General features: G+C 52.0%; 7 protein-coding genes across 7 annotated transcripts; 4 read left to right on the forward strand and 3 right to left on the reverse strand.

Moving 5' to 3' along the window:
• Positions 1-873, reverse strand: BDW70DRAFT_135851 (mitochondrial 37S ribosomal protein uS8m). Its single transcript, XM_073736766.1, has 2 exons — positions 810-873; positions 1-747 (listed from the first exon to the last, which is right to left on the reverse strand). The coding sequence occupies exon 2, from the start codon at positions 693-695 to the stop codon at positions 183-185; it is 513 nt and encodes a 170-aa protein (XP_073596317.1). The 5' UTR covers positions 696-747; positions 810-873; the 3' UTR covers positions 1-182.
• A 249-nt stretch (positions 874-1122) lies between these two features.
• BDW70DRAFT_135852 (uncharacterized protein) lies at positions 1123-3267 on the forward strand. The gene is made up of 3 exons (XM_073736767.1): positions 1123-1267; positions 1320-1486; positions 1537-3267. The coding sequence occupies exons 1-3, from the start codon at positions 1230-1232 to the stop codon at positions 2859-2861; spliced, it is 1530 nt and encodes a 509-aa protein (XP_073596318.1). The 5' UTR covers positions 1123-1229; the 3' UTR covers positions 2862-3267.
• Positions 3268-8505: 5238 nt separating this feature from the next.
• Positions 8506-9876, forward strand: lysB (homoisocitrate dehydrogenase lysB). Its single transcript, XM_073744116.1, has 4 exons — positions 8506-8537; positions 8604-8644; positions 8710-8879; positions 8936-9876. Exons 1-4 carry the CDS (start codon positions 8510-8512, stop codon positions 9777-9779), a joined length of 1083 nt encoding a protein of 360 aa, XP_073596319.1. The 5' UTR covers positions 8506-8509; the 3' UTR covers positions 9780-9876.
• Positions 9877-11082, reverse strand: BDW70DRAFT_48449 (DUF1769 domain-containing protein). Its single transcript, XM_073744117.1, has 3 exons — positions 10877-11082; positions 10307-10804; positions 9877-10206 (listed from the first exon to the last, which is right to left on the reverse strand). Exons 1-3 carry the CDS (start codon positions 11034-11036, stop codon positions 9974-9976), a joined length of 891 nt encoding a protein of 296 aa, XP_073596320.1. The 5' UTR covers positions 11037-11082; the 3' UTR covers positions 9877-9973.
• A 341-nt stretch (positions 11083-11423) lies between these two features.
• On the reverse strand, positions 11424-14705 carry BDW70DRAFT_135859 (uncharacterized protein). The gene is made up of 2 exons (XM_073736768.1): positions 14586-14705; positions 11424-14527 (listed from the first exon to the last, which is right to left on the reverse strand). Exon 2 carries the CDS (start codon positions 14038-14040, stop codon positions 11752-11754), a length of 2289 nt encoding a protein of 762 aa, XP_073596321.1. The 5' UTR covers positions 14041-14527; positions 14586-14705; the 3' UTR covers positions 11424-11751.
• Positions 14704-16481, forward strand: BDW70DRAFT_48552 (F-box protein). The gene is made up of 2 exons (XM_073744118.1): positions 14704-16135; positions 16183-16481. The coding sequence occupies exons 1-2, from the start codon at positions 14884-14886 to the stop codon at positions 16302-16304; spliced, it is 1374 nt and encodes a 457-aa protein (XP_073596322.1). The 5' UTR covers positions 14704-14883; the 3' UTR covers positions 16305-16481.
• Positions 16482-18351: 1870 nt separating this feature from the next.
• On the forward strand, positions 18352-20540 carry BDW70DRAFT_48556 (pyruvate kinase CDC19). The gene is made up of 8 exons (XM_073744119.1): positions 18352-18645; positions 18718-18762; positions 18814-18860; positions 18920-19000; positions 19053-19174; positions 19231-20064; positions 20114-20195; positions 20246-20540. The coding sequence occupies exons 1-8, from the start codon at positions 18522-18524 to the stop codon at positions 20489-20491; spliced, it is 1581 nt and encodes a 526-aa protein (XP_073596323.1). The 5' UTR covers positions 18352-18521; the 3' UTR covers positions 20492-20540.
• Positions 20541-20839: the final 299 nt, after the last annotated feature.

A 20839-nucleotide genomic window follows, 5' to 3' on the forward strand; every position in this document is an offset into this window, starting at 1 on the left:
ATCAGAACGAAGAAAAGTACATGAAGTTACATAGGTTAATATACACAGTAGCTGTTTATCCCAAGAGTCGCACAGGAAGACATGAGAAACGCGACTGACCAAACTCCGGATATAATGCAAACCCATCGTACAACACCCCGCGGAAACAATATCTTAGCGAGTCTATCTCTTCCAACAGATCATTAAAGAACGCGACACAGGACAAGCCCACCGAGCTTCTTCTCCACACACTCCCGCGCTTCCTTGATGCCCTTGTCCGTTGACAGGTAGAGAGACTCTCCGGGCGATCGGAGTCCTTCTATGTAGCCACTTTTCTGTCCGCGAACGACCTCGCGCAGCCCAGCAACGTCGATTGTGAGCCGTCTCGTGGGCTTGCTGACCATCGAGATCTTCGAGAGAACCGGTTGGCTTCGCCAGTACTTCAACCCGAGCCAGAGTCGCCTTGTGGCGACATTGCTCTGTGTCAGTGGTTCCATCTCCTGTACTTCGTCGTATGCGGTCGGGATTCCGAGCAAATTGTGCATGGGGGGAGGCTCAAGACCTCCGCGGACAACAGACGAGATGAAACCGTCGTTCTGCAGAGCGATGCACAGCTTCAGGTGCAGATTGGAATTCGGAATCGACGTGAAGCCGAGACGAGCCTTGGTGGCATTGTTCAGGTGTGAACAGACGTGAGCTAGATTGACGAGAGACATGCTGAACTATGGACTGGCGCAATCAATCCGGATGGCCGATGGGACGGAACTTCTATAACAAGCAGGCGATCAGTTGGTGGAGACAAATTGCGCAGAATTGGCATTGGATTGTACCTGCGGAGATGGAATGCACAGCGAAGGGGGTTATCTCAATACTCAGCAGCCCAGTTCAAGTTCTAGACGCCGAATATCTGTTGAAGCTGTTGACTTGCGGAATGAAATTTTCGGAGAAACGAAATAACCGGGCCGAGACGCTTTATGCCTCCAAATTAAGGCACCGAAGTCTGTATTTAATGCCTCAGGAACAAGGCCCAAATGAGGCCGCGACCGTCCATCGAATCATCTCCAGCTTCTAAGCGCCGTCAGTGACGCCGGCCTTTTGCAGACTGCATATCACAAACCAGTAGCAGCTTGGTAAGTGAATTTGCTCTATAAAGCCTTTTGCTGCCTGTTCGTGTGATTTCTTCCCCGCTGTGCTCCCATATAACCTCTCTACGCGCCCGGTTTTCTGCAACATCCTGCTAACCGCTTATCATGCCTCTGCTACCAGGCGAGGAGCGAGTGCTGACCACGTAAATCTACTGATTACCCCGCAAGTCTTACAGTGTATTGACTGAGATGCAGCTTTGCCGATATTCATTATTACTTTGCGGCGCCGACCCCGAAGCCCCTTCTCCATCGGTTCGACAAGAGCTCGTATCTATATATATACCACAATGCCACTCAGAGGAAGACCAGGATCGAAGTAGCCAATAACCCTGGCACCCCTGATCAGGATGCCTTCTACGGAGGTAAGCTTGCAGCTGTCTGATCTAGACTTATTGATGCTGACATCAACTAGCTCTCGATAATGTGCATATCAGCCATTCTACAAGGTTCCCAACCCTGTGCACGATAACCGTCGACGGGCAGACACAAGCACAGGGGGGGTATGCATTTTCCCCACCACCAGGTAGTGCAAACCCGTACGAATGGCAACTGCCGACCAACGATCCCCGCGGCGAGAATGCTCTCCAGCGTCTGCACACTTTCGACATTTACTTCTGGACCCAAGGCGATGCAGACCAATTCCTGGACCTGGCTGAACAGTACTTGTCTCGCACGCAGGTAGAAACAGACAGACATCCATTCCCACCTCCTTCTCAAGTCAACGCCACAAGCACAATCGTCCAGCAACTGGAAAATGTGGCAATCACAGACCCGGCTTACCAGAATGGCCAAACCAGGAATTCTCAAGCAGAAGCGGTGGTCAGCCCTGCACCCATTGGCCTTCCTCCGCCACCTCCACCTCCCCAAGGCGCTCCAAGTGCTACTCCAGCAGCATCACGCCAACACACATCCTCCATCAGTCCTCTCTCAGCCGAGCAGAACCGAGACTCCGCCCAATTCACCCCTCTCCCATATAATCCAGCTGCCCCCGCGGCACCAGAACCAATCAAGCATCGCGAGAAAACACCACCGCCCCCCGATGCTGCAGACGGGACTGGGCTCGCCGCAGCTGTAGCAGCAGACCACGGTGCTCCATATTCTAACCCTTCCCATACACCAGCACTGGGGGGAGGCTACTCTGCTCCTCCCCAACAAGGGCAGGGCCAAGCAAGCCCAGGCCCGTACAACCTACCAGGAGCCTATGCCTCTCCACCGCCAAGCGCAGGACTTTCCTTCCCACCCCAACACCAAGCACCCATCCAAGGCCCACCCGTTACAGTTCCCTCCTACCCACCCCAAACGTCCATCCAGAGTCCGCCAGCAACAGCAGTCCCTTCATACCCGCCGACATACCTTCAAGGTAACTACGCTCAACCCCATCAGCAGCAGAGCCAGCAACAACAGCAACCGCCAAGCTTCTACGGCACCCAAGTCCCCGCGATAGGCGGATACTCAGCATACTCATATGAGCAATCCCAAACCCAACCCCACCATCACCACCATCAGTCCACACCCAGCATCCAATCAGCCACCAATGTCAGCACTCCAGGCTCTGAATACGCAATCCACAACCAGATGTACCGCCCTACTGAGGCAGAGGCCTCCTCGCACCTTCAAGACCACGCAAAGCTGGCGATGCAGAATCCTGGCCAGCGGCCAAGAAAGCTGGAGGAGTCGGCGTCCAGAGTTGAGAACAGCGTGAACCGGTTCTTGAAAAAGTTGGAAAAGAAGCTTTGATTCCCCATTTGCTCTTTCTATTCCTCTCCTTCTGGGGTGAAGGGTCTGCTTGGTGGGTGTGGGTTGCTTCTGATATCGAGGAAGCAGTGAATGTTATGGAGATGTATGATTGTAGGTAGGTAGGTAGGTTCTATTAGTGACGTTGTACTTGACCCTCGCGCCGAGGCCTCTTTCTCCTCGATATATATGATATTGTGACGGGGTATATGTGCAAAATTGGAAGTTACCGGTTTCTTTTATGTGAATATCATGTCACTTGGCCTCCATTCCGTTTGCTTGGTATGCTGGAGAAGCTCCCGGTCCGTTTCAGGACGTATATATACTACATCTGATGGGTCCGCCACAAGTCTTCCCTACCTAGCGCTCTAAATGCAAAGTTCAGCCAATCCTCCCCAATGCTTTAGAGGACTAAGAAAATAGAAAAGTCTCTCCATAAGATTTGATTATAGCCGAAACCTAAGTACATCAACATAAAATCTATACTACAGAGAGAAGAGAACTTCAAGAATAATGTAATGTGATCCCGAGGATGATAAGCAAGTCTCAAGGCCGGAAGAAAGAAATGAAACGAAAACCCGACCTATGATCTCTAGCACACTAGGTGCGAGCTACACCAAGGCTCCAGTCCCAAGGATAAGCGGCACGGCTCTGCGAAAGGAATCAAAGCTACATAAGACAGGTAGCCAGACAAGGTCAAAACAATGACGTAAATAACTGACAAATGGTTCAAAAACTGAGTGGCCAGGAGAAGAAGAGGACGGGAAACCAAGTACTCCTAGACAGATTGATGCAAGTGCAAGACAAGATGCGAGGAAAACGCTAAATCACCCAAGGACTTGAAATCCAACACCACTAAATGATTGAGCAGCGAATCGACATTGAGCTGTGCTGCACGACGGCATAAGCGTGACTCGTCCACGGTAGGGAGAGATGCAAATAAATGACTAAACAAAGCTGTGCGGAGGGTTGGCCTCTGCAACATGGACGTGAGAAGGGTATAACAAATATATCACAAGAATCGAAACGGCGATCGCGAGTTTTGGTATGGTTTGTGAAAGACCTGAAGGAACGCGGTCTAGAAGGTATCGTCCTCGTCATTTAGCGACCATTTGCTGAGATCAATATCATCCACGTCAGGCTGGTTGGCTTTGAGAGGGGCTTGGCTAGTGGTATCGAGCTTGTTCTCCTGGGAAACAGCAGCTGCATCAGTTGTAGTCGACTCGGCTGCGTGAACAACCCCGATATCATTGGGGTTAGCATTTTCGCGTGGCTTCTCAACAATCTCCGCAGCTGGAGCCAGAACCTTTTCCTCGGCAACTTCTGGTGTCGGCTTAATAACAGTCGTGGACTCAGCTTGCTCCTCTACAGAAGTTACAGGCTCGGCGACCGCCGCGTCCGATTCGTTGGGTTGACTGTCAGTGTGCTCAACCACAGGCTGCGTAGGCTCAGCAACAGCCTCAGTGGCTGACTCGACAGGCGGCTCGGTGGTAGCTTCGTTTGGCTTTTCCTCGACAACAACAGCCTCAGTAGGCTGTGCTGATGGCTCGACAGGAAGCTCGGAGACAGTATCCTCCACACTCTGCTGCACAGATTCATTCTTTGGATCTCTCTCGACCTGCACCTCGGCGGGTTCAACGGCAGGCTGTTGTTCGACTTCAGACGGCTTCTTAGATCCAACCTTATCTCTTGCCGACTGCGTCGATCGAGTAGATGGTATTCTTCTTGGGGCGCGAGCAACTTTCGTTCGAGGGGGACTCTTGACGTCCAGCTTCTCGTGTGCTTTGCTGGCCGAACTTGCTGTGGGGCGCATCATCCTTGCTAGGAATCCTTCATCAACTGGTCTGGAGGCTGTGCTCGCTCGAGAATGAGAGCGTTCGTTCCCTGACGGAGGGGATCGCGAGGCCGGTTTGCGGACAGTCGAGGCAGTGGGGGTATTCGCACCTTGACGAGCTCCCGTTGCACTCTTCAAGCTAGACGGCTTGCGCGATAGAGTAGACGTGGCTGCTCCCGCAGTGCCTGATCTCGCTGTTGATGTTGTGGAGGTGGTAGGGCGAGCTGACCTAGCTGTTGATGACGACCGAGCTTCGCTAGAGCGAACCGCTGCCCTAGCAGTCTCACGAGCCGCGGGCCTGGTCGTCGGCCTGTTGGCTGTGGCAAGTGATGTCCGACTAGGCTTGTGGGCAGGGGTTTTCAGTGAGTCGTTCTTTGCACTCGTGGCTGTAGTTGTAGACGGCCTATAAGCGCGGGTCCTAGTTTTCTCACTATCGGGCTTGGTAGCGGAAGTTGGTGTGCGAGATTGAGTGGAAGTCTTGGTTGGAGCTTGCGAGGCAGACTTTGTAGCCGAGGTAGTCTTTCCGACTTGCACATTTGACGATGTCTTCGACGCTGTCTCTGCTGGCTTTGCAGGCGCGACCGTGGGCGATTTAGGTGCTGGCTGGATTTCCTTATTTGCGGACGACACCTCCTCAGCTTTTTCCTTCCCTTTAGCCTCAGCTGAATTCTGGATGGTGTCTTTCTTTTCCAGTCCGTTCGCTTTCTGCAGGCTACCTAAGCCATTCGTCGCCTGCGCGGAGGATTCGTGACTCTTAACGCTGCCATCAAGATCTTCGGAGCTGACGCTCTTGACCCTAGACGGACTAGAAGCGCCCTCACTATGCGGACTCACACGGCGGAAGCCCAGGACGGGACTGGACGGGGTCCCTCCTTCGACAGGGACAAAGCTTGCGCGCACTTTAGACAGGTTTTCAGAGCCGGCGGGAGATCGATCCCGCGCGCGAGGAGTGGCGTTGTTTTGCTGATTGTTTTCGAACCTTGCGAGAAGGCTCTTCACGCCTGGGTGGGCGCCTTTATCGGCCATGGCAAGGATGATGGGATTGCAGTAGGGCGATTCGCGGTCCGGAAGCGAAATCAGTGGCCGGCGGGCCAGCGCAAGTTAGACAAAATAGACAGATAAACCAGAAGAGCACGGCGCGACTATATCTGCTATGTTCAGTGGGCTGAAATAGGAATATGCGTCGAGATCGCGCTGCGTCGCGAGAGCCAGGACACGTTGGTCTGATGGTAGCGGCGAGGAGAGCGGGGGAGGAACGGGCTATAAACAGTGGCGACAGTAAACAAACAAAGGCAGAGAGACAGAGTCAATAATGGGGTCGGACAACCAGAGGAACGTTAGGCCCAGCAAACATGATAGATAGACAAAGGCTCTAGAATAACCATGGAATGAATAAGAACAAAGTCAATTTAGTTGAGGGAGAAAGGAGACGCTGACACAAGGCTAAGGCAGCAGTGGGTTTGCAGCCTGAGGCCACAATTCAGGGGTCGGATCCGCGGCTTCATCTTTGTTTCTGAGACTGTTTCAAGGCGACTGACCTCCTCAATAATCTCGGCATCTTATCCTGTTACGTGCCCGAAGCTATAGCGTCGCCACTATTGGCCTCCATATCGGTACTACCTTATGACCACTTGTCAACTTGCTTCGCTCAAGAGGCCGCCACCTTTCAAGGAGTTTTGGACGCCACCCCTTCTGGCCCTTGGGATTCGATAATTGATTGACGGATGCTTTGGTTACCCGAGCTCCTTGAGGCCTATAGCGGGGGCCTTCCAATCAGGGTTGGCCATCCCAGCATACGTCTGGGCAGTCTTCCTGATCTTTTCCAACTGCCAAACAACAGGCAGTCGAACCGGACAAGCGCTTCCATTGGTAGCTCAAATGTAGCTTCAGAGTAGTGTCGTGATTAGTTCCAAGGGCCTGGAGGTCTGTGCAAAGCCGACTATAGAAGTAATGCCGACCCGTTGTAGATGTACTCCATGTCAGTGACATCGACAATGAATAATCAGACTGTCAGCCCTGACTTGATAAAGCTTGGATTGACGGCAGTCATTGCATTGCATAGCCGCTGCAATGCACGGCAGTCAAACCCAGGGTTGATGCCTGGTTCCCATCGGAATTCACCAAGGCACAGTAGTGCTACAGACCGGATGCAGGAACGATTTGGCCAGACGACCGTGTCTTGATTGACATAGTCGACACCAGTTGACAGAGTCTCCGCATCCACCGTCTATCTCTACTGGGCCGTCCCAGATGGATGTGCCAGGAATTCGCTCGAAAGGAGAAACTGTGCATTGACGCATTGCAATGCTCTGATGGCGGTAGTACAGGAGCGCAGGAAGGTCGACATTTCTCAGGGGATGAGGCAAGGAGGCAAGGGCTCGACACCGTCGTGCTAATATCTTCTGTTTTAAGGTACCCAGTAATGGTGCCATGTGGATGGCATAGGAGGCAACTGAGTCCACACCGGGCAAATCAGCGAGAGAGCAAATAGGAACTGCGTCCAACTGATATCAGGCCACCAAACTAGACTTACCACTCTCCCATCCAGCTCATGTGGTTAAAAGCCCTGGCCTTCTTGGAAAAGCGAAGGGGCGGCCGTCGATGCAAACCTCCCATGATAACTTACCATCAACTATCGACCAAATGGGAGTAAGAAGCCAGGACCAACGCTCAATATGTCGTAAAGTTGATTCCCATTCATACTGCTCGTCGAGTACGTAGACGGTTCGGAACAGCCCGCGAGAGCGTCGGCGTGACTTGAGGGATGAAAGGCCGCAACTTGTGCTTCGACCGTTCATGGGAAAGTGAGTTAAAAGGCGCTACAGCCTTCAGATAGACCAAATACCAAAGCATCGCTCCAAGGATCAGGGGCTCGCTTGGTGGTCCGCACAGATCACCCTGGCTTCTCAACATCAGGATGGGTGTCCACCATCAGGCTGGAGCCGTCCACATACCAAGTCATCATGGAGCGTCATCGGAGCTCTGACCCAATTTATGTTGAACAATATGCAAGGAAATGAGGATATAATCAAAAGGCACCGTGCAATAATAACTGCGGAGAACACAGAAACTGGTAAATGATCACTTCTCATGCCTCCAAAGTAGCAGCTGAGACCTGGGGGTACATTTCTTCAGGCTATGCCACCGCTTTGTCAGGTACCAGGTTATGCAGGATATACCCGTTCCCAAAGACCGCTGATGTCTGAGCATACAGCAGATCAATCCACCGGCTGCCCTATACTCTTGAGTAGACACAGTAGACACAGTAGACAGACATCAAGCTGGCCATCTATAAAGTGGGGCTGACCAGTGGCCAAGTACCATACACGATTTAGCGTTGCTTGAACTCGAGCTTTTAGGCTTGCTTCAGGCTTGTACCTTGACCAAAGGTAACTTGGAACATGCGCCTTTTGACTCTAGCTGTGTTTGATTCTAGGAAATGTAACTTCTTCAGCATATAATCTTGCTCAGGATAATCTACAAAGAAGTGTGCGCCATGTAAGGAAGAATCCTGACTTCTCAGAGAAATATATATGTAAACCTCACGTCTCACGTGATGTATTCTACGTCCCATTGTCCACCAGACTAGATATCCTACCCATTCTTATATCTCGCTGCAAGTTTATTGACACCGTATCGAAATGATCTATGAGATATAGCCAGTCAATGACAGTCGGAGGACGGCCGGGCTGCTCAACATGAAGTCCCGATTCCTCGGCGATATGCCCGGATCATCATTCTTCCCGTCGCCATACAAAAACAATTCCCTCCGATTGCGGACGTTTTCCCAGCCAGCAGGAAACTCAAGATACTCGCCATGGCTGCTGCTAGGACTCTTCGCATAGGTCAATCGCTCTTCTCTTATGCTGTGCTCCACGGTCAACGGACAATTGCTTACTGACGACGTGCAGGTCTCATCCCCGGTGACGGTATCGGACGGGAGGTCATCCCGGTAAGTCGGATATGAGTGGCAGACAAGCGGTGCAAACGAGACCGATACTGAACGTGCTCACGTAGGCCGGTAGACGGATTCTGGAAGCTCTTCCCGCCTCCCTGAACCTGAAATTCAACTTTGTCGACCTCGATGCCGGTTACGACTGCTTCAAGCGGACCGGTACCGCTCTGCCCGACAAGACCGTCGAGATCCTGAAGAAGGAGTGTGACGGTGCTCTGTTTGGTGCAGTCAGGTGAGCTGCACGAGCTTGTATTTACATGTTGAACAGACCTAAACTTCTCTTGGCAGCTCTCCCTCCACCAAGGTCGCCGGCTACTCCTCCCCCATCGTCGCCCTCCGCAAGAAGCTCGACCTCTTTGCGAATGTCCGCCCCGTCAAGACCACCGCCGGCACCAGCGCCGGCAAGCCCATCGACCTCGTCATCGTCCGCGAGAACACTGAGGACCTCTACGTGAAGGAGGAAAGCACTGAGGAGACCCCCAATGGCAAGGTTGCCCGCGCGATCAAGCAGATCTCCGAGCGCGCATCCTCCCGCATCGCCACCATTGCCGGTGAGATCGCCCTGCGCCGCCAGAACATCCGCGATGGAGCCGCCGCCTCGAACCTCCGCACCAAGCCCATGGTCACTATCACTCACAAGTCCAACGTCCTCTCCCAGACGGACGGTCTCTTCCGTGAGACTGCCCGTGCCGCCCTTGCCGCGCAGAAGTTCTCCTCCGTCGAGGTTGAGGAGCAGATTGTTGACTCTATGGTCTACAAGCTCTTCCGCCAGCCTGAGTACTACGATGTCATTGTTGCGCCTAACCTCTACGGTGACATCCTGTCTGACGGCGCTGCTGCCCTGGTTGGCAGTCTCGGTCTCGTGCCTAGCGCCAACGTCGGTGACAACTTTGCCATTGGTGAGCCCTGCCACGGCAGTGCGCCCGATATCGAGGGCAAGAACATTGCCAACCCCATTGCCACTCTGCGCAGCGTTGCTCTCATGCTTGAGTTCTTGGGCGAAGAGCAGGCCGCCGCTAAGATCTACGCCGCTGTTGACGGTAACCTCGATGAGGGCAAGCACCTGTCTCCCGACATGGGTGGCAAGGCTACCACTACTGAGGTTCTGGAAGATGTGCTCAAGAGACTGTAAATTACGCTTAACATATATATTGGGTCAGTCGCATTAGATGAATAAAAGTTGGCTACAACGCTGTTCGGTCGGCAGGGTTCTGTTCAATTGTACGATTAAGTCATTTACTGGTAAGTAAATGTCAATGCAGTTTATCTATGGTATTGAACTAGTCAATGTGGTCTTCTATACTCTGTATATACCCGAGGCAACTCCTACTCAACATCATCAGCAGACGGCCCTGCCTCCCATTCAAACCTACCCCCATTCTCCCTCGACTCCTTCGACTCATCATCATGGCCGTCACTGGCATGGACCAACGTGAACAAAACCACCAGGTAAACCTCCCCAGACGTCCGGTTCTTCAGCACATATCGCAGAGAATGTGTCTTCTCATCAATATAATGCAACGCATTGATGTTGAAGCCGGGAAGACGAAGTGTGAATTCTGTTAATGTACGAGTAGTTTTGTCAGTAACAATGCACCAGAACAGCTGCATGGCAGGTTGAGAAAGACGACGGGATCCGAAGGGAGGATGGAAACGGACCGTTGAAATCCAGATACTGGTTGCCGAAATCCGCATAATACACCCTTCCCTCCTCGAACTCCCATTCCTTCCGCCTCTCCTCATTCTGAAAGTACGCCCGTCTCCCATTCACATCCCCAGGGACCCCTTTTGCACTCCGGACATCCACCCCCTCCTCCTCGCCCTCTTCAACGATCCCCTGCACATCCGGCAACTTCTCCTTCTTTCCTACCCGCAGTCGATTCCACGTTGCCAGCGCCGGACTATAGAGGTATGGCTTGTCTGCGTATGCATCACCGTCAAGCGTGGGATCAATTGTCCACTGGACAACACGGAGCGCGCCGTTGAAGCCGGGCGGGAGTCTATCGCGGATGGGACGGTCGAAGTCGTTTCCGAAAACGAGATCGTTACCGTTGATGGGCTTTTTAAAGGCTATTCCAAAGGAGATCGAGTACTGGTCTTTGGTGTGATCAGGGTGGTCGAAGTAAGGATTTGATCGAGGTGCGCCGTTGGGGAAGCCTGTGATGCCCAACAAGTTGGTCCTATCAGAATGCAGTGAACAGATTAGGTCTGGAAGTTCAAGTGACGTACCGGTGTAATTCTGGATCCGGACGGCCAGATTAGTGGCAGCGTGCTCGTTGGAGATATGCAGAGTTTTCTCTTTGTTTACTGGAACCTCTTGGTGTGTTGCTGGGTCGTAGGAGGGTCCTGCGGTTACTTTTAGGCGGTATTGTGAGGTTTTTTCAGACATGGTGGTTGTGAGATATAAAAAGGCTTGTCGCAAAACGCAAAGTATAATCAATAAAGAAATTTAGCTTTATTGTCTAGAGTCAGTCACGAAGTTAAATACAACCACCACCTACGGAGTACAGTACATTTTCAAGGTCGACCTGAACCCTGGGCCCTTCGTAGAAAAGACGTCATAGATGCGATAAGATAATGTCGCACTGACCACCAGTCAGCTCAGGGGAGACAAATGGTTTTCAGTTTGCTTTAGCTTAGCCCATCTATCAAAGAACCACCATATCCAGTAAGATTACTAGGCTTCGAGAAGGGCACACCCTTCCATCATAAGCGTAGAGGTCGCCATCCACCATGGGCACGTCTCGAGCCTATGATGCCTCGGTGAGCCACATGTGATTGTCCCGGGGTATTAGTCCTAGGTGCATTCTCATAGAGAATATGCCGCCAGAAATCAGCTGCAGTCAGTCTGGCGATCCTAAGAAGGGTGTCGAAACAAGTATAAATTACATGTGCTGAATGACTGCGTCGTTTATATACAGTCACCTGTGAGTGAACACTGGGGCGCAGGTTAGCCAAGGACGAGCGCTGAGGTTCAAGACCAGATATTGTGATGCTTATTGTTAATGATTTGAGAATTTCCAAAACTATCCAAATGTCGCTATGTCATGCAAAAGAAATAGATCGATATTGACAGAAGAACAGAGAGTATGGACAGAGTAAGATCAAAGATCGATCGGGTCAGAGGGTACTGCGTCCACTTCGTCTTCCAGCTCATCTTCAGTGAGAACTCCTATTCCACTGTCAAGCCGCCTGCGATGCTTTCCTCGACCAAACTCCACGTCCACAAACCGGGTCATGCTGACAGGGGTAATTGGCTCGCTGCCAATGCCCTTATCATTCGACTCCAGTTCATCCGACTTTAGCTCCCAATTGGCACTCCGCACCTTAGCCTGGCGACGCTCAGCGTTGACTGCGGCCTTCATCGATGCGAACGCTCGTGTCTGTTCCGCGAACCATTTATCCAACAGGCCATCCTTTGCTTCAATCTCCAGTCGCAGTTGCTCTTTGAGGCCCGCATTGTAGCGATTGAGTTTCTCAGCTTCTGCCTTGGCTGCTTCCAGTGCCGTGTTGAGTTCCGCAATACGGACATTCAACAAGCCGGTCTCCTGTTCTTGGTCTGTGACGTTTTTCTCCAAGTTCTCGACAGCTCGTTGGCGCTCACGCTCAATGCTTTCCATTTTGGCTGTGAGGTCACAGACCCGTATTCTGTTCTGCTCAATAATCTCCTCTCGCTCGCGAATCTGCTTCTCCAGGTCTTCGATAGTGGATTGAGCTGCACGACGGCGGCTTTCTTCGTCGGCAACCCTCTGCTGCAGCTCAGATATTCGTCGAGCATGACTGTCGGCGTGCTGGGCTTTCTCTTCTTCTAGCCTAGTCACGAGGCTCTCCAGACGTTTAACATCATCGTCGTACTTGTTTAACGCGGCTTTCAATCTCTCTGTGCTGATTACATGGTCCTGTGCTTCGCGCTCGAGTTCCTGCATCCGCATTCTCGTATGAAGCATATCGCCAGCGGAAGACGTGATCGACTCTTCCAAGTCCTGAATCTTCTTGCATGCAGACTCATAGCGGACTAGAAGAGTGTCAAACTGACCTCGCAGAGCTTTTTCCCGATCAGACGAGCCTTGGTGACGTGCCTGCTCCTCATCGAGACTTTCGACCAGTGCCTGCACTCGCTTTACAAGTGCGCTGAGAGTGGACATTCCGCCGTCCAAGCCCGCATTAGCCGTTTCTCCAGGGACCATGTGCTCTAGCTGAAGGCGTGCAGTGCGGAATGCGTCGTGCAGCTCACCTAAACTCTCGTGGACGTTTGCACCATGAAAGCCTAGGCTAGAGAGCTCGCTTTGGATGTCACTCAAAGTCTGCGTGGCGTCGGAAGTTCGGGCGAGCATCTGCATTAAGCTATGAACGATGTCATCGAAGAAGTCTGCCGGAGGAGAGTGTTCACGAAGATGGCGTTCAAGGGGAGTGCCGCTGAGCAAGTTCAGCCGGGAGCGACATGCCTCGAACAAATCCTTCTTTTCTTTCCGTGCCGCCTCCAGATCCTGAGAGATGGCGGTGAATCCGACGTCCATGCCGCGTGGAGTTTGGACGGAACCGTCAGCTTTTGAAGGCGTCGGGTGGAGTGGAAAATCATCTGGAACCGTGTTTATATCTGTTGCACGAATATCAGGAGAGTCCGACATGAATATACTGTTGCCCTCCAAGCCGCTATCATTGACCAGAATCGTATCTACTGTATCTGCATCACTTTCAGATGGTGTAGGGTGGCGGTAATTCTCCATGGCCGAGAAAGATAGCTGCGCCCTCAGTCGATCGTTACCAGCCTCCAGATGTTCGATCCGATCTTCGGGTGCCATCCACTCTCCATCGTCGCTTGTTGGTTGAGTTGCCGGTGTTGCCGACACTCTTCCCTTCTTGGCGACCTCAAGTTCCCGCTTGAGAGAATCCCTTTCGCGCAGCAATGATTCGAGAGATTTCTCATATTGGGCGGCTGCTCGCTTCTCACGTTCGAGGTTGTTGATCTCGTTACTCAGCCCTATGCGTCTAATCCTGCGCTGAGTACGTGTATCCAAGAGCTGCCGTAGAGGTGTGAAGTGTAACACCTTCTCTGGCGAAGTGGAAGCTCGCGGTATCGGACTGTCAGTCAGCCGGCGAGACCGCGGCAGAGGAGTCGAATGACGACGCGACCGGCGAGTTGGAGTGCGCTGCAAACCCTCATCTCTTTCCTCAAACGACGTTCGGCACAAAGCTGGAGTCAGGCCAGTCGAATATTCAGGGACACTCTGCGTCGTGGCCCCGGTCGAGAACCGCACTCTCTTGTGCGGACGGGGAGTTTCGCAACGAACAGCAGATCCATCTTTAGGATGAGACCTGTTACGCAGAACAGAATGACTCTTGGTATCTAAGCCAGAGCTCTCACGTCTTTTTTTCTGGCTGCGGGTTTCCATGGCGGACCTCCTTGTTGAATGGAGATGAATGCAAGTAGATGAGTGCACAAGTAGGCCAACCCGGTAGATATGGACCGGCCAGGCCAGGCAACGAGGGCTGTCCAGTCAATAGACACACCTGACAGGTAACAACACGTCCACAGACCCGGAAGCGTGATCACGATCCGGTCCCAAGGGGCAAGAATCCTTGCGCGTGGTGGCAGTATGTCTGCCTAATTGGGAATGTGTAAACAAGGCTGCAGTCATGTGACCACTTTACTGTCCAGGCAACCACTCTGCTGCATGGACCACCACCTATATCAAGGGTTATTATTGCACGAGATTGCTGGTGATAATGAAAACCGATCAAAACGATGATGAAAATCGATGCATTTGCGCGTCATTGTCTATTGTTCTCCCAGGACACAATGTGAGGAGCACAGCCGTGCTTTGATCGGCTAGATCTCGGGCTTTCCTGCCAAGCTTATCAAGTTTTAGCTTTTGAACACTACCCTTATTATTACCGTAATGATTCAAAGTATAAAGTAGGTGAAAACGAGTCTTACAGAGTGCAAACAAGACAAAACTGATAGCAGTGTTTGGAGGGCGTTCTAGGCCATACTGAAGCCGGAGACGGCCATTTGCGTCCATGGGCGGCCCGGTGATGTCATGTGAGGGGAGCCATTCACAGCTTGAGCACTTGGCTATTTCAGATTCACGACCTCAAGGATAAATACGTCCTCACGCATCTCCTGATGTTGCAACGAACGCTCTGGAGCCCCGAATTTTCGGCTCGTCTAACTCGAATCCCGCCCTCAGTCACTGGTTGATCCTTTCCCATTCATACCGCCCCTCATCGCCCTGATGGCCGTCGCTCTCATGGAGTGGCCACCGCCCCTTGGGCAGCCAGAAGATTCGTCGCATCAAGAAGAGAATGAAGATAAACCCTCACCTATAACAGACCGAGATTACATCACATTACAGAACCTGAAGATGCCGCTTCTTCAACTGCCTCCCGAGCTTTTGTTCGATATCCTCTCGTATCTGCCAGCAATCGACCTTGTCCGCGTCTCGGCATCTTGCCGCGTACTGGCTCAACATGCGAATAACGACCTTCTGTGGGCGAACTTGGTCAATGCGAATCTGCCAGATCCAATACAAGACCCTGGAATTTTTGACTCCTTCCGCGCTCTCTACATCACCCATCACCCATACTGGTTCATTCCGCGGAATAAGGTCTGGTTTTCGGATACCGAGCACACGGGCAATCTCATTCTGGCCAGATACGATAATCGGCGGGGAGTGATCGAGGCATACCGTGTGACTACAGAAAGGCGGTCCTCGAAATTCCAGGTCTGGGAATGGAATCCTGACGTTGTAATCCAAGCATTTGAGCCCAAGGTGAGCCTGTGGCTTGATGATCCTATCCTTCTCTTGCAAAGAGCGCCGGATGGGCGCCGAAAATACCTCGACTGCGAGAATCGAATGACCATGCCCGTCGAAGTGCAATACATCTACAACGCTATTTCCCTTTGTCGGCCGGCGGATCCCGATCAGCTCACCGAAGACACACAGTGGCCACCGCCAAATATCCCCAGCCAGCACCGCGTTTATCGCAACCCAGAAGTCCATTGGAAGGAATGGAACCGCGTACCTAAACAACTGTCTCAGGTGTCAGAGCACGCATTTCGAATTCGGCGATGGGCGCATTTTCGCTTGGGCATGCCGATGTTCACCCCTGGACAGCAAGAGACCATGTCCACGTACAGCACTCTTGATCCGACCCTATACACCCCGACCAAGGAAAAACCATACCAAGGGATCTGGGTAGGTGATTACTCCGCGCATGGGTGTGAGTTTCTCCTTTTCCTCCAGCGGGATAAGGAGAGCGACGAACATGATGCCCGCGACCCCCGGAATGATAATATCATCCAGAGAGGAAGCCTAGAGGCCGTGAAACTCACCGGTGACCCCAACGTCCCGCGAGGCCAATTCTCGTTTGTGTCAGATGATATCGGGCCCGGCGGCACTGTCCGCATCGCAACAGAAGCTCTCTTCCAAGGCGCAAGGGTAGTGCGTAGTAGAGGCCATGTTGCGGGGCTTGGCTTTAGAGATGGTACGTTTACTAGTGCGATCCGATATTCCGCTTGCTAACTCCACTAGATACCTTTATTACATCTCAGCTTATTCTTGTATCGCCCGACTGCGTCGCTCACTACTGGGAATCAATGGGCCACATTACCTACTACCGTCGCTTGGATATCGATGCCCTCATCCGGTCATGATGAGACAGCATTGGTGGGCGATCAATGACGAAGTTCACGAGTAACGAATAGGCTGCTTTCTTTATACTTTACCCCCTATATTCAACGGTGTTTGGTATTTGTTTCCTGTTGACCATTTACTACGGAGTACTGTTGCGGCGTTTATATGGTCATTTGTCAAGTCTCCTGCTCGTAATGTGTCTCTTATCACTAGAGCCCGTCGCATCGGCTATTTCTATATTTGCTGAAGAACTATCCTGATTATAGAATTAATTCTTGGTATCCACCCTGTCTTTCGGCACAGATCATCTTCTGACCTCGTCTTCTCAAGCTGATCTGGGAACGTCCCTAGCTGTATACTTCTAACAGCCCGTGATGGTGACTCATATGCAAGCCAAGCTATATTCTTGGAATGTTTCACCTCACCAAGTTCAACTCAATGTATGGTATAAGGTAAAGATAAGAATAACAGCATTCCCTAACGCCAATTTGCATATCGCAGCACAGCAACACCAACATGTTCAGCGTAGCGGAGATGGAACCGTCTTGGGTCAACAAGTGGTCACCGACAAGTCGTCTCATCAATATACACGATTCTCCCATCCACAAAGATGACCAAGAAAAAAGTTGAAAGTTGCATCACCGCTTCCTCTCAAAATAACTCGTGCTCCCAAACACCGCGATTGACTGGTCCATCACCCACTCCCCGACACCCAGGTAGTTGTCAATCCACTTCTTGAAGTCCTTGTTATCGGTGATCTTGTCGGAGTCCAGACTGGGGCTGATTGGACTCCCCACGCTCTGCTCCCTGCCAGAGGGCCGGGGTGCGCGCGGGGTGCAGGTGTTAGCTTTTCTTTCTTTTAATTTTTGTATGGAATGAACAACGAAAACTGAGAGGGGACGGTTTGGTGTTTAATTTGGCGAAGAAGAAGGGAAGGAGGGGGTATTTACGTGAGACCTGTTGAGCGTTTGACGCCTGCTAGGAAAGCGGAGACTGTCGACGGTGACGGTTAGTCGTTGCCTGACATTTCCAAACGTTCTGAACTTGATAGGGTCAGGAAGATAGACGTACAGAGCACGGCGTCAAAGGCATAATGAGTAAGGCGGCCGAGCTAGAATGGTTAAATCGATCAGTCAATCAGTCGCTGGGCTGGGTTATCGGAGTCGGAGAACCCAGTACGCACCACCATCTTGACAAGCTTGCGGAGTTAGGACAGAAGGATATCCACGTGGAAAGAAGCAACATAAAGTATTTGATAGAACAGAGGAAGAATTTGCTCTGTTCGGTGAGCCGAATATGGAGTGCGGGACTCTACTCTATCGACTGTTCAGTGTAGCCTTGTATCTATCTGCTCCGCGGCGGATGCGGTGACTGTTTCACATGACTGCGGCAGGTGCTGGTGGCTGGTAAGCCACCAAGTGAGGCTGACACTACACGCTAAGTCTATAGAAGCTAGACCCGGAAACAGTTGTCCTAGTGTGGATCCGGTAGAACAGTTACTCCGATATGGGAAAAAGTTAACAGTGAATGAACGACATGGTCTGCAAAGCCAATTATTACCACAAGGACGGTGGCAGTGTCAGTCACCAGGATCGCAACGTGCTCCAGCAATCCAGTTTGAACAAGACTTCGGCAGATATCGGCAGGGTAACGGTCTGATCAAGCCAGGGATCTTGCGATTAATGCTGTGGTGTGATCTGCCCCTTGGGTGCAATGCTAGTAGCGCATTGCTGGACGATTTATCAGGAGACCAAAGAACTAGTACAGATCGCCCATCTAGATTCATGCCAATGCTTGTGCCAATGCTTGGGACGGTCTTCTGATGCTGTCTCTGACATCAGAAAAAAGCAACAACAGATAAGCAACAACCGAGACCGCAAAGACAGCCGCAGTTAATAATGGATTTGCAAATGAGTGACTACATGAATAGGCTTTGGTTCATATCCACTACGTAGTCTGTTAGCGAGGCATGAATAATGGAATAGACTGGCCCACGGGGAACCGGCCGATAGCGACGAGACAGGGAAAGCCGCAACAAGGCGGGCGGCCAACAGTATTTTCCCTCCCGGCCACACACCCCGACCGAGCCCCTCTCTCCCGCGCTCGCTCTCACCGGGAAGTCAACGCTTTTTTTCCCTTATCTCCTTCTTCCTCCACCAAACCCTCTCCTCTCACTCACCTTTCTGCAACTCATCTCTACACTCACCGTCGCAAATTGCACAAGGGAAGCTTTCAAAATGGCCGCAAGCTCTTCCCTCGACCACTTGTCCAACCGTATGAAGCTGGAGTGGCACTCCAAGCTGAATACTGAGATGGTCCCGGCAAAGAACTTCCGCCGTACATCCATCATCTGTACCATCGGTATGTTCAGCGCCTGACCTGCGAATCGCCAAATTATGATTCTTCGGTTCTGACTGACATCGCGCTCACTAGGTCCTAAGACAAACTCCGTTGAGAAAATCAATGCCCTCCGCAGAGGTACGGCGACTTAATGATCACAATCGTGCTTGAAGCTGACAACATCGATAGCCGGTCTCAATGTCGTTCGCATGAACTTTTCTCACGGTTCATACGAGGTAGTTCTTTCTTGCAATCTGCACTTGGACTTCGTCTGACGCAGTCTGACGCATAATAGTACCATCAATCAGTTATCGACCACGCTCGGGAAGCCGAAAAGCAGCAAGCTGGCCGCCCCGTTGCCATTGCTCTGGACACTGTGAGTTCGGCCCGTTTGGAACCGTCGCACTGCAGATCTGACTCAAGTTTAGAAAGGACCCGAGATCCGTACCGGAAACACCGTAGGTGACAAGGACATCCCGATCAAGGCTGGCCATGAGATGAACATCAGCACCGATGAGCAATATGCCACCGCATCCGACGACCAGAACATGTAGGTTTCGTGATCTTTTGGAATATGTGTCAAGGCGACTAACTTGGCGTCTGTAGGTATGTCGACTACAAGAACATCACCAAGGTGATTTCTGCCGGCAAGCTCATCTATGTCGATGACGGTATCCTTTCATTTGAGGTTCTTGAAGTTGTAGATGACAAGACCCTGCGCGTCCGATGCCTTAACAACGGCAACATCTCTTCCCGCAAGGGTGTCAACCTTCCCGGTACCGACGTAGACTTGCCCGCTCTTTCAGAGAAGGACATCAGCGATCTGAAGTTTGGTGTCAAGAACAAGGTCGACATGGTTTTCGCTTCCTTCATCCGTCGTGGCAGCGACATCCGCCACATCCGTGAGGTGTTGGGTGAAGAGGGCCGAGAGATTCAGATCATCGCCAAGATTGAGAACCAACAAGGTGTCAACAACTTCGACGAGATTCTGGAAGAGACCGACGGTGTCATGGTCGCCCGTGGTGACCTTGGTATTGAGATCCCCGCTCCCAAGGTGTTCATCGCCCAGAAGATGATGATCGCCAAGTGTAACATCAAGGGCAAGCCCGTCATTTGTGCCACTCAGATGCTCGAGTCTATGACATATAACCCCCGTCCCACTCGTGCTGAGGTGTCCGATGTGGCCAACGCTGTTCTCGACGGTGCCGACTGTGTCATGCTTTCTGGAGAGACTGCCAAGGGTAACTACCCTTGCGAGGCTGTCACGATGATGTCTGAGACCTGCCTCCTCGCCGAGGTTGCCATTCCTCACTTCAACGTCTTCGACGAGCTGCGAAACCTTGCCCCTCGTCCCACTGACACTGTTGAATCCATCGCCATGGCTGCTGTGAGTGCCAGTCTTGAACTGAACGCCGGCGCCATTGTGGTCCTCACCACTAGGTACGTTCTCTTCCCGGGAATTTTAATCCAATCGCTGACAATGTCATAGTGGAAACACTGCCCGTATGATCTCCAAGTACCGCCCTGTTTGCCCCATCATCATGGTTTCTCGCAACCCCGCTGCTACAAGGGTAAGTCCCGTGCTGCTGAATCTTCGGACGCGTTGGCTGACTTTTCGTAGTACTCCCACCTGTACCGTGGTGTCTGGCCCTTCTACTTCCCCGAGAAGAAGCCCGACTTCAACGTCAAGATCTGGCAGGAGGATGTCGACCGTCGCCTCAAGTGGGGTATCAACCACGGTCTCAAGCTCGGTATCATCAACAAGGGCGACAACATCGTCTGTGTTCAGGGCTGGCGCGGCGGTATGGGCCACACTAACACTGTCCGTGTGGTCCCCGCTGAGGAGAACCTCGGACTTTCTGAGTAAATCCATTCAAAAGCATGGCCTTCCGCGACGGAAGGCACAGCGGTACCGACGGCGATCAAACAGTAGGCGTCACTGTAGGGGGCCCGGGTCCGGTCCGCTTAGATTTGAGCAACCTGAGGTCTGCTCTGCAACTGCCACAACGTCATGATCCGTGTTGGCCCGTATCCCTGCGTCTGGCAGTATGTCGGCGGCGAGCCGAAAGGGGCTTTTTTCATTCTCGTTGGGTATAACAACCCCTGATTAGAGAGGGCGGACGAACATAGCCTGTAATTTCGAATTCCTAACTTGGCGTTAGTTAGCAAACCATTGTTAGTGGTTCTCATGATGCATGGTATAAAAGCTAGAATG

This window comes from Aspergillus foveolatus (assembly GCF_047715535.1).
Source record: "Aspergillus foveolatus strain CBS 279.81 unplaced genomic scaffold BDW70scaffold_22, whole genome shotgun sequence".
NCBI lineage: Eukaryota > Fungi > Ascomycota > Eurotiomycetes > Eurotiales > Aspergillaceae > Aspergillus > Aspergillus foveolatus.

Coding starts and splice junctions, on each gene's coding strand:
- BDW70DRAFT_135851 (XM_073736766.1), bottom strand. CDS start 695: ATGTCTCTCGTCAATCTAGCTCACGTCTGTTCACACCTGAACAATGCC.
- BDW70DRAFT_48449 (XM_073744117.1), bottom strand. CDS start 11,036: ATGTCTGAAAAAACCTCACAATACCGCCTAAAAGTAACCGCAGGACCC. Junction 10,805..10,876: donor CCGGATCCAGAATTACACCG/GTACGTCACTTG, acceptor TGGGCATCACAG/GCTTCCCCAACGGCGCACCT. Junction 10,207..10,306: donor CCAGTATCTGGATTTCAACG/GTCCGTTTCCAT, acceptor GTACATTAACAG/AATTCACACTTCGTCTTCCC.
- BDW70DRAFT_48552 (XM_073744118.1), top strand. CDS start 14,884: ATGGCCGTCGCTCTCATGGAGTGGCCACCGCCCCTTGGGCAGCCAGAA. Junction 16,136..16,182: donor GGGGCTTGGCTTTAGAGATG/GTACGTTTACTA, acceptor TAACTCCACTAG/ATACCTTTATTACATCTCAG.
- lysB (XM_073744116.1), top strand. CDS start 8,510: ATGGCTGCTGCTAGGACTCTTCGCATAG. Junction 8,538..8,603: donor TGCTAGGACTCTTCGCATAG/GTCAATCGCTCT, acceptor GACGACGTGCAG/GTCTCATCCCCGGTGACGGT. Junction 8,645..8,709: donor TCGGACGGGAGGTCATCCCG/GTAAGTCGGATA, acceptor GTGCTCACGTAG/GCCGGTAGACGGATTCTGGA.
- BDW70DRAFT_135859 (XM_073736768.1), bottom strand. CDS start 14,040: ATGGAAACCCGCAGCCAGAAAAAAAGACGTGAGAGCTCTGGCTTAGAT.
- BDW70DRAFT_48556 (XM_073744119.1), top strand. CDS start 18,522: ATGGCCGCAAGCTCTTCCCTCGACCACTTGTCCAACCGTATGAAGCTG. Junction 20,065..20,113: donor ATTGTGGTCCTCACCACTAG/GTACGTTCTCTT, acceptor ACAATGTCATAG/TGGAAACACTGCCCGTATGA. Junction 20,196..20,245: donor GCAACCCCGCTGCTACAAGG/GTAAGTCCCGTG, acceptor GACTTTTCGTAG/TACTCCCACCTGTACCGTGG.
- BDW70DRAFT_135852 (XM_073736767.1), top strand. CDS start 1,230: ATGCCTCTGCTACCAGGCGAGGAGCGAGTGCTGACCAC. Junction 1,268..1,319: donor GAGGAGCGAGTGCTGACCAC/GTAAATCTACTG, acceptor ACTGAGATGCAG/CTTTGCCGATATTCATTATT. Junction 1,487..1,536: donor TCAGGATGCCTTCTACGGAG/GTAAGCTTGCAG, acceptor GACATCAACTAG/CTCTCGATAATGTGCATATC.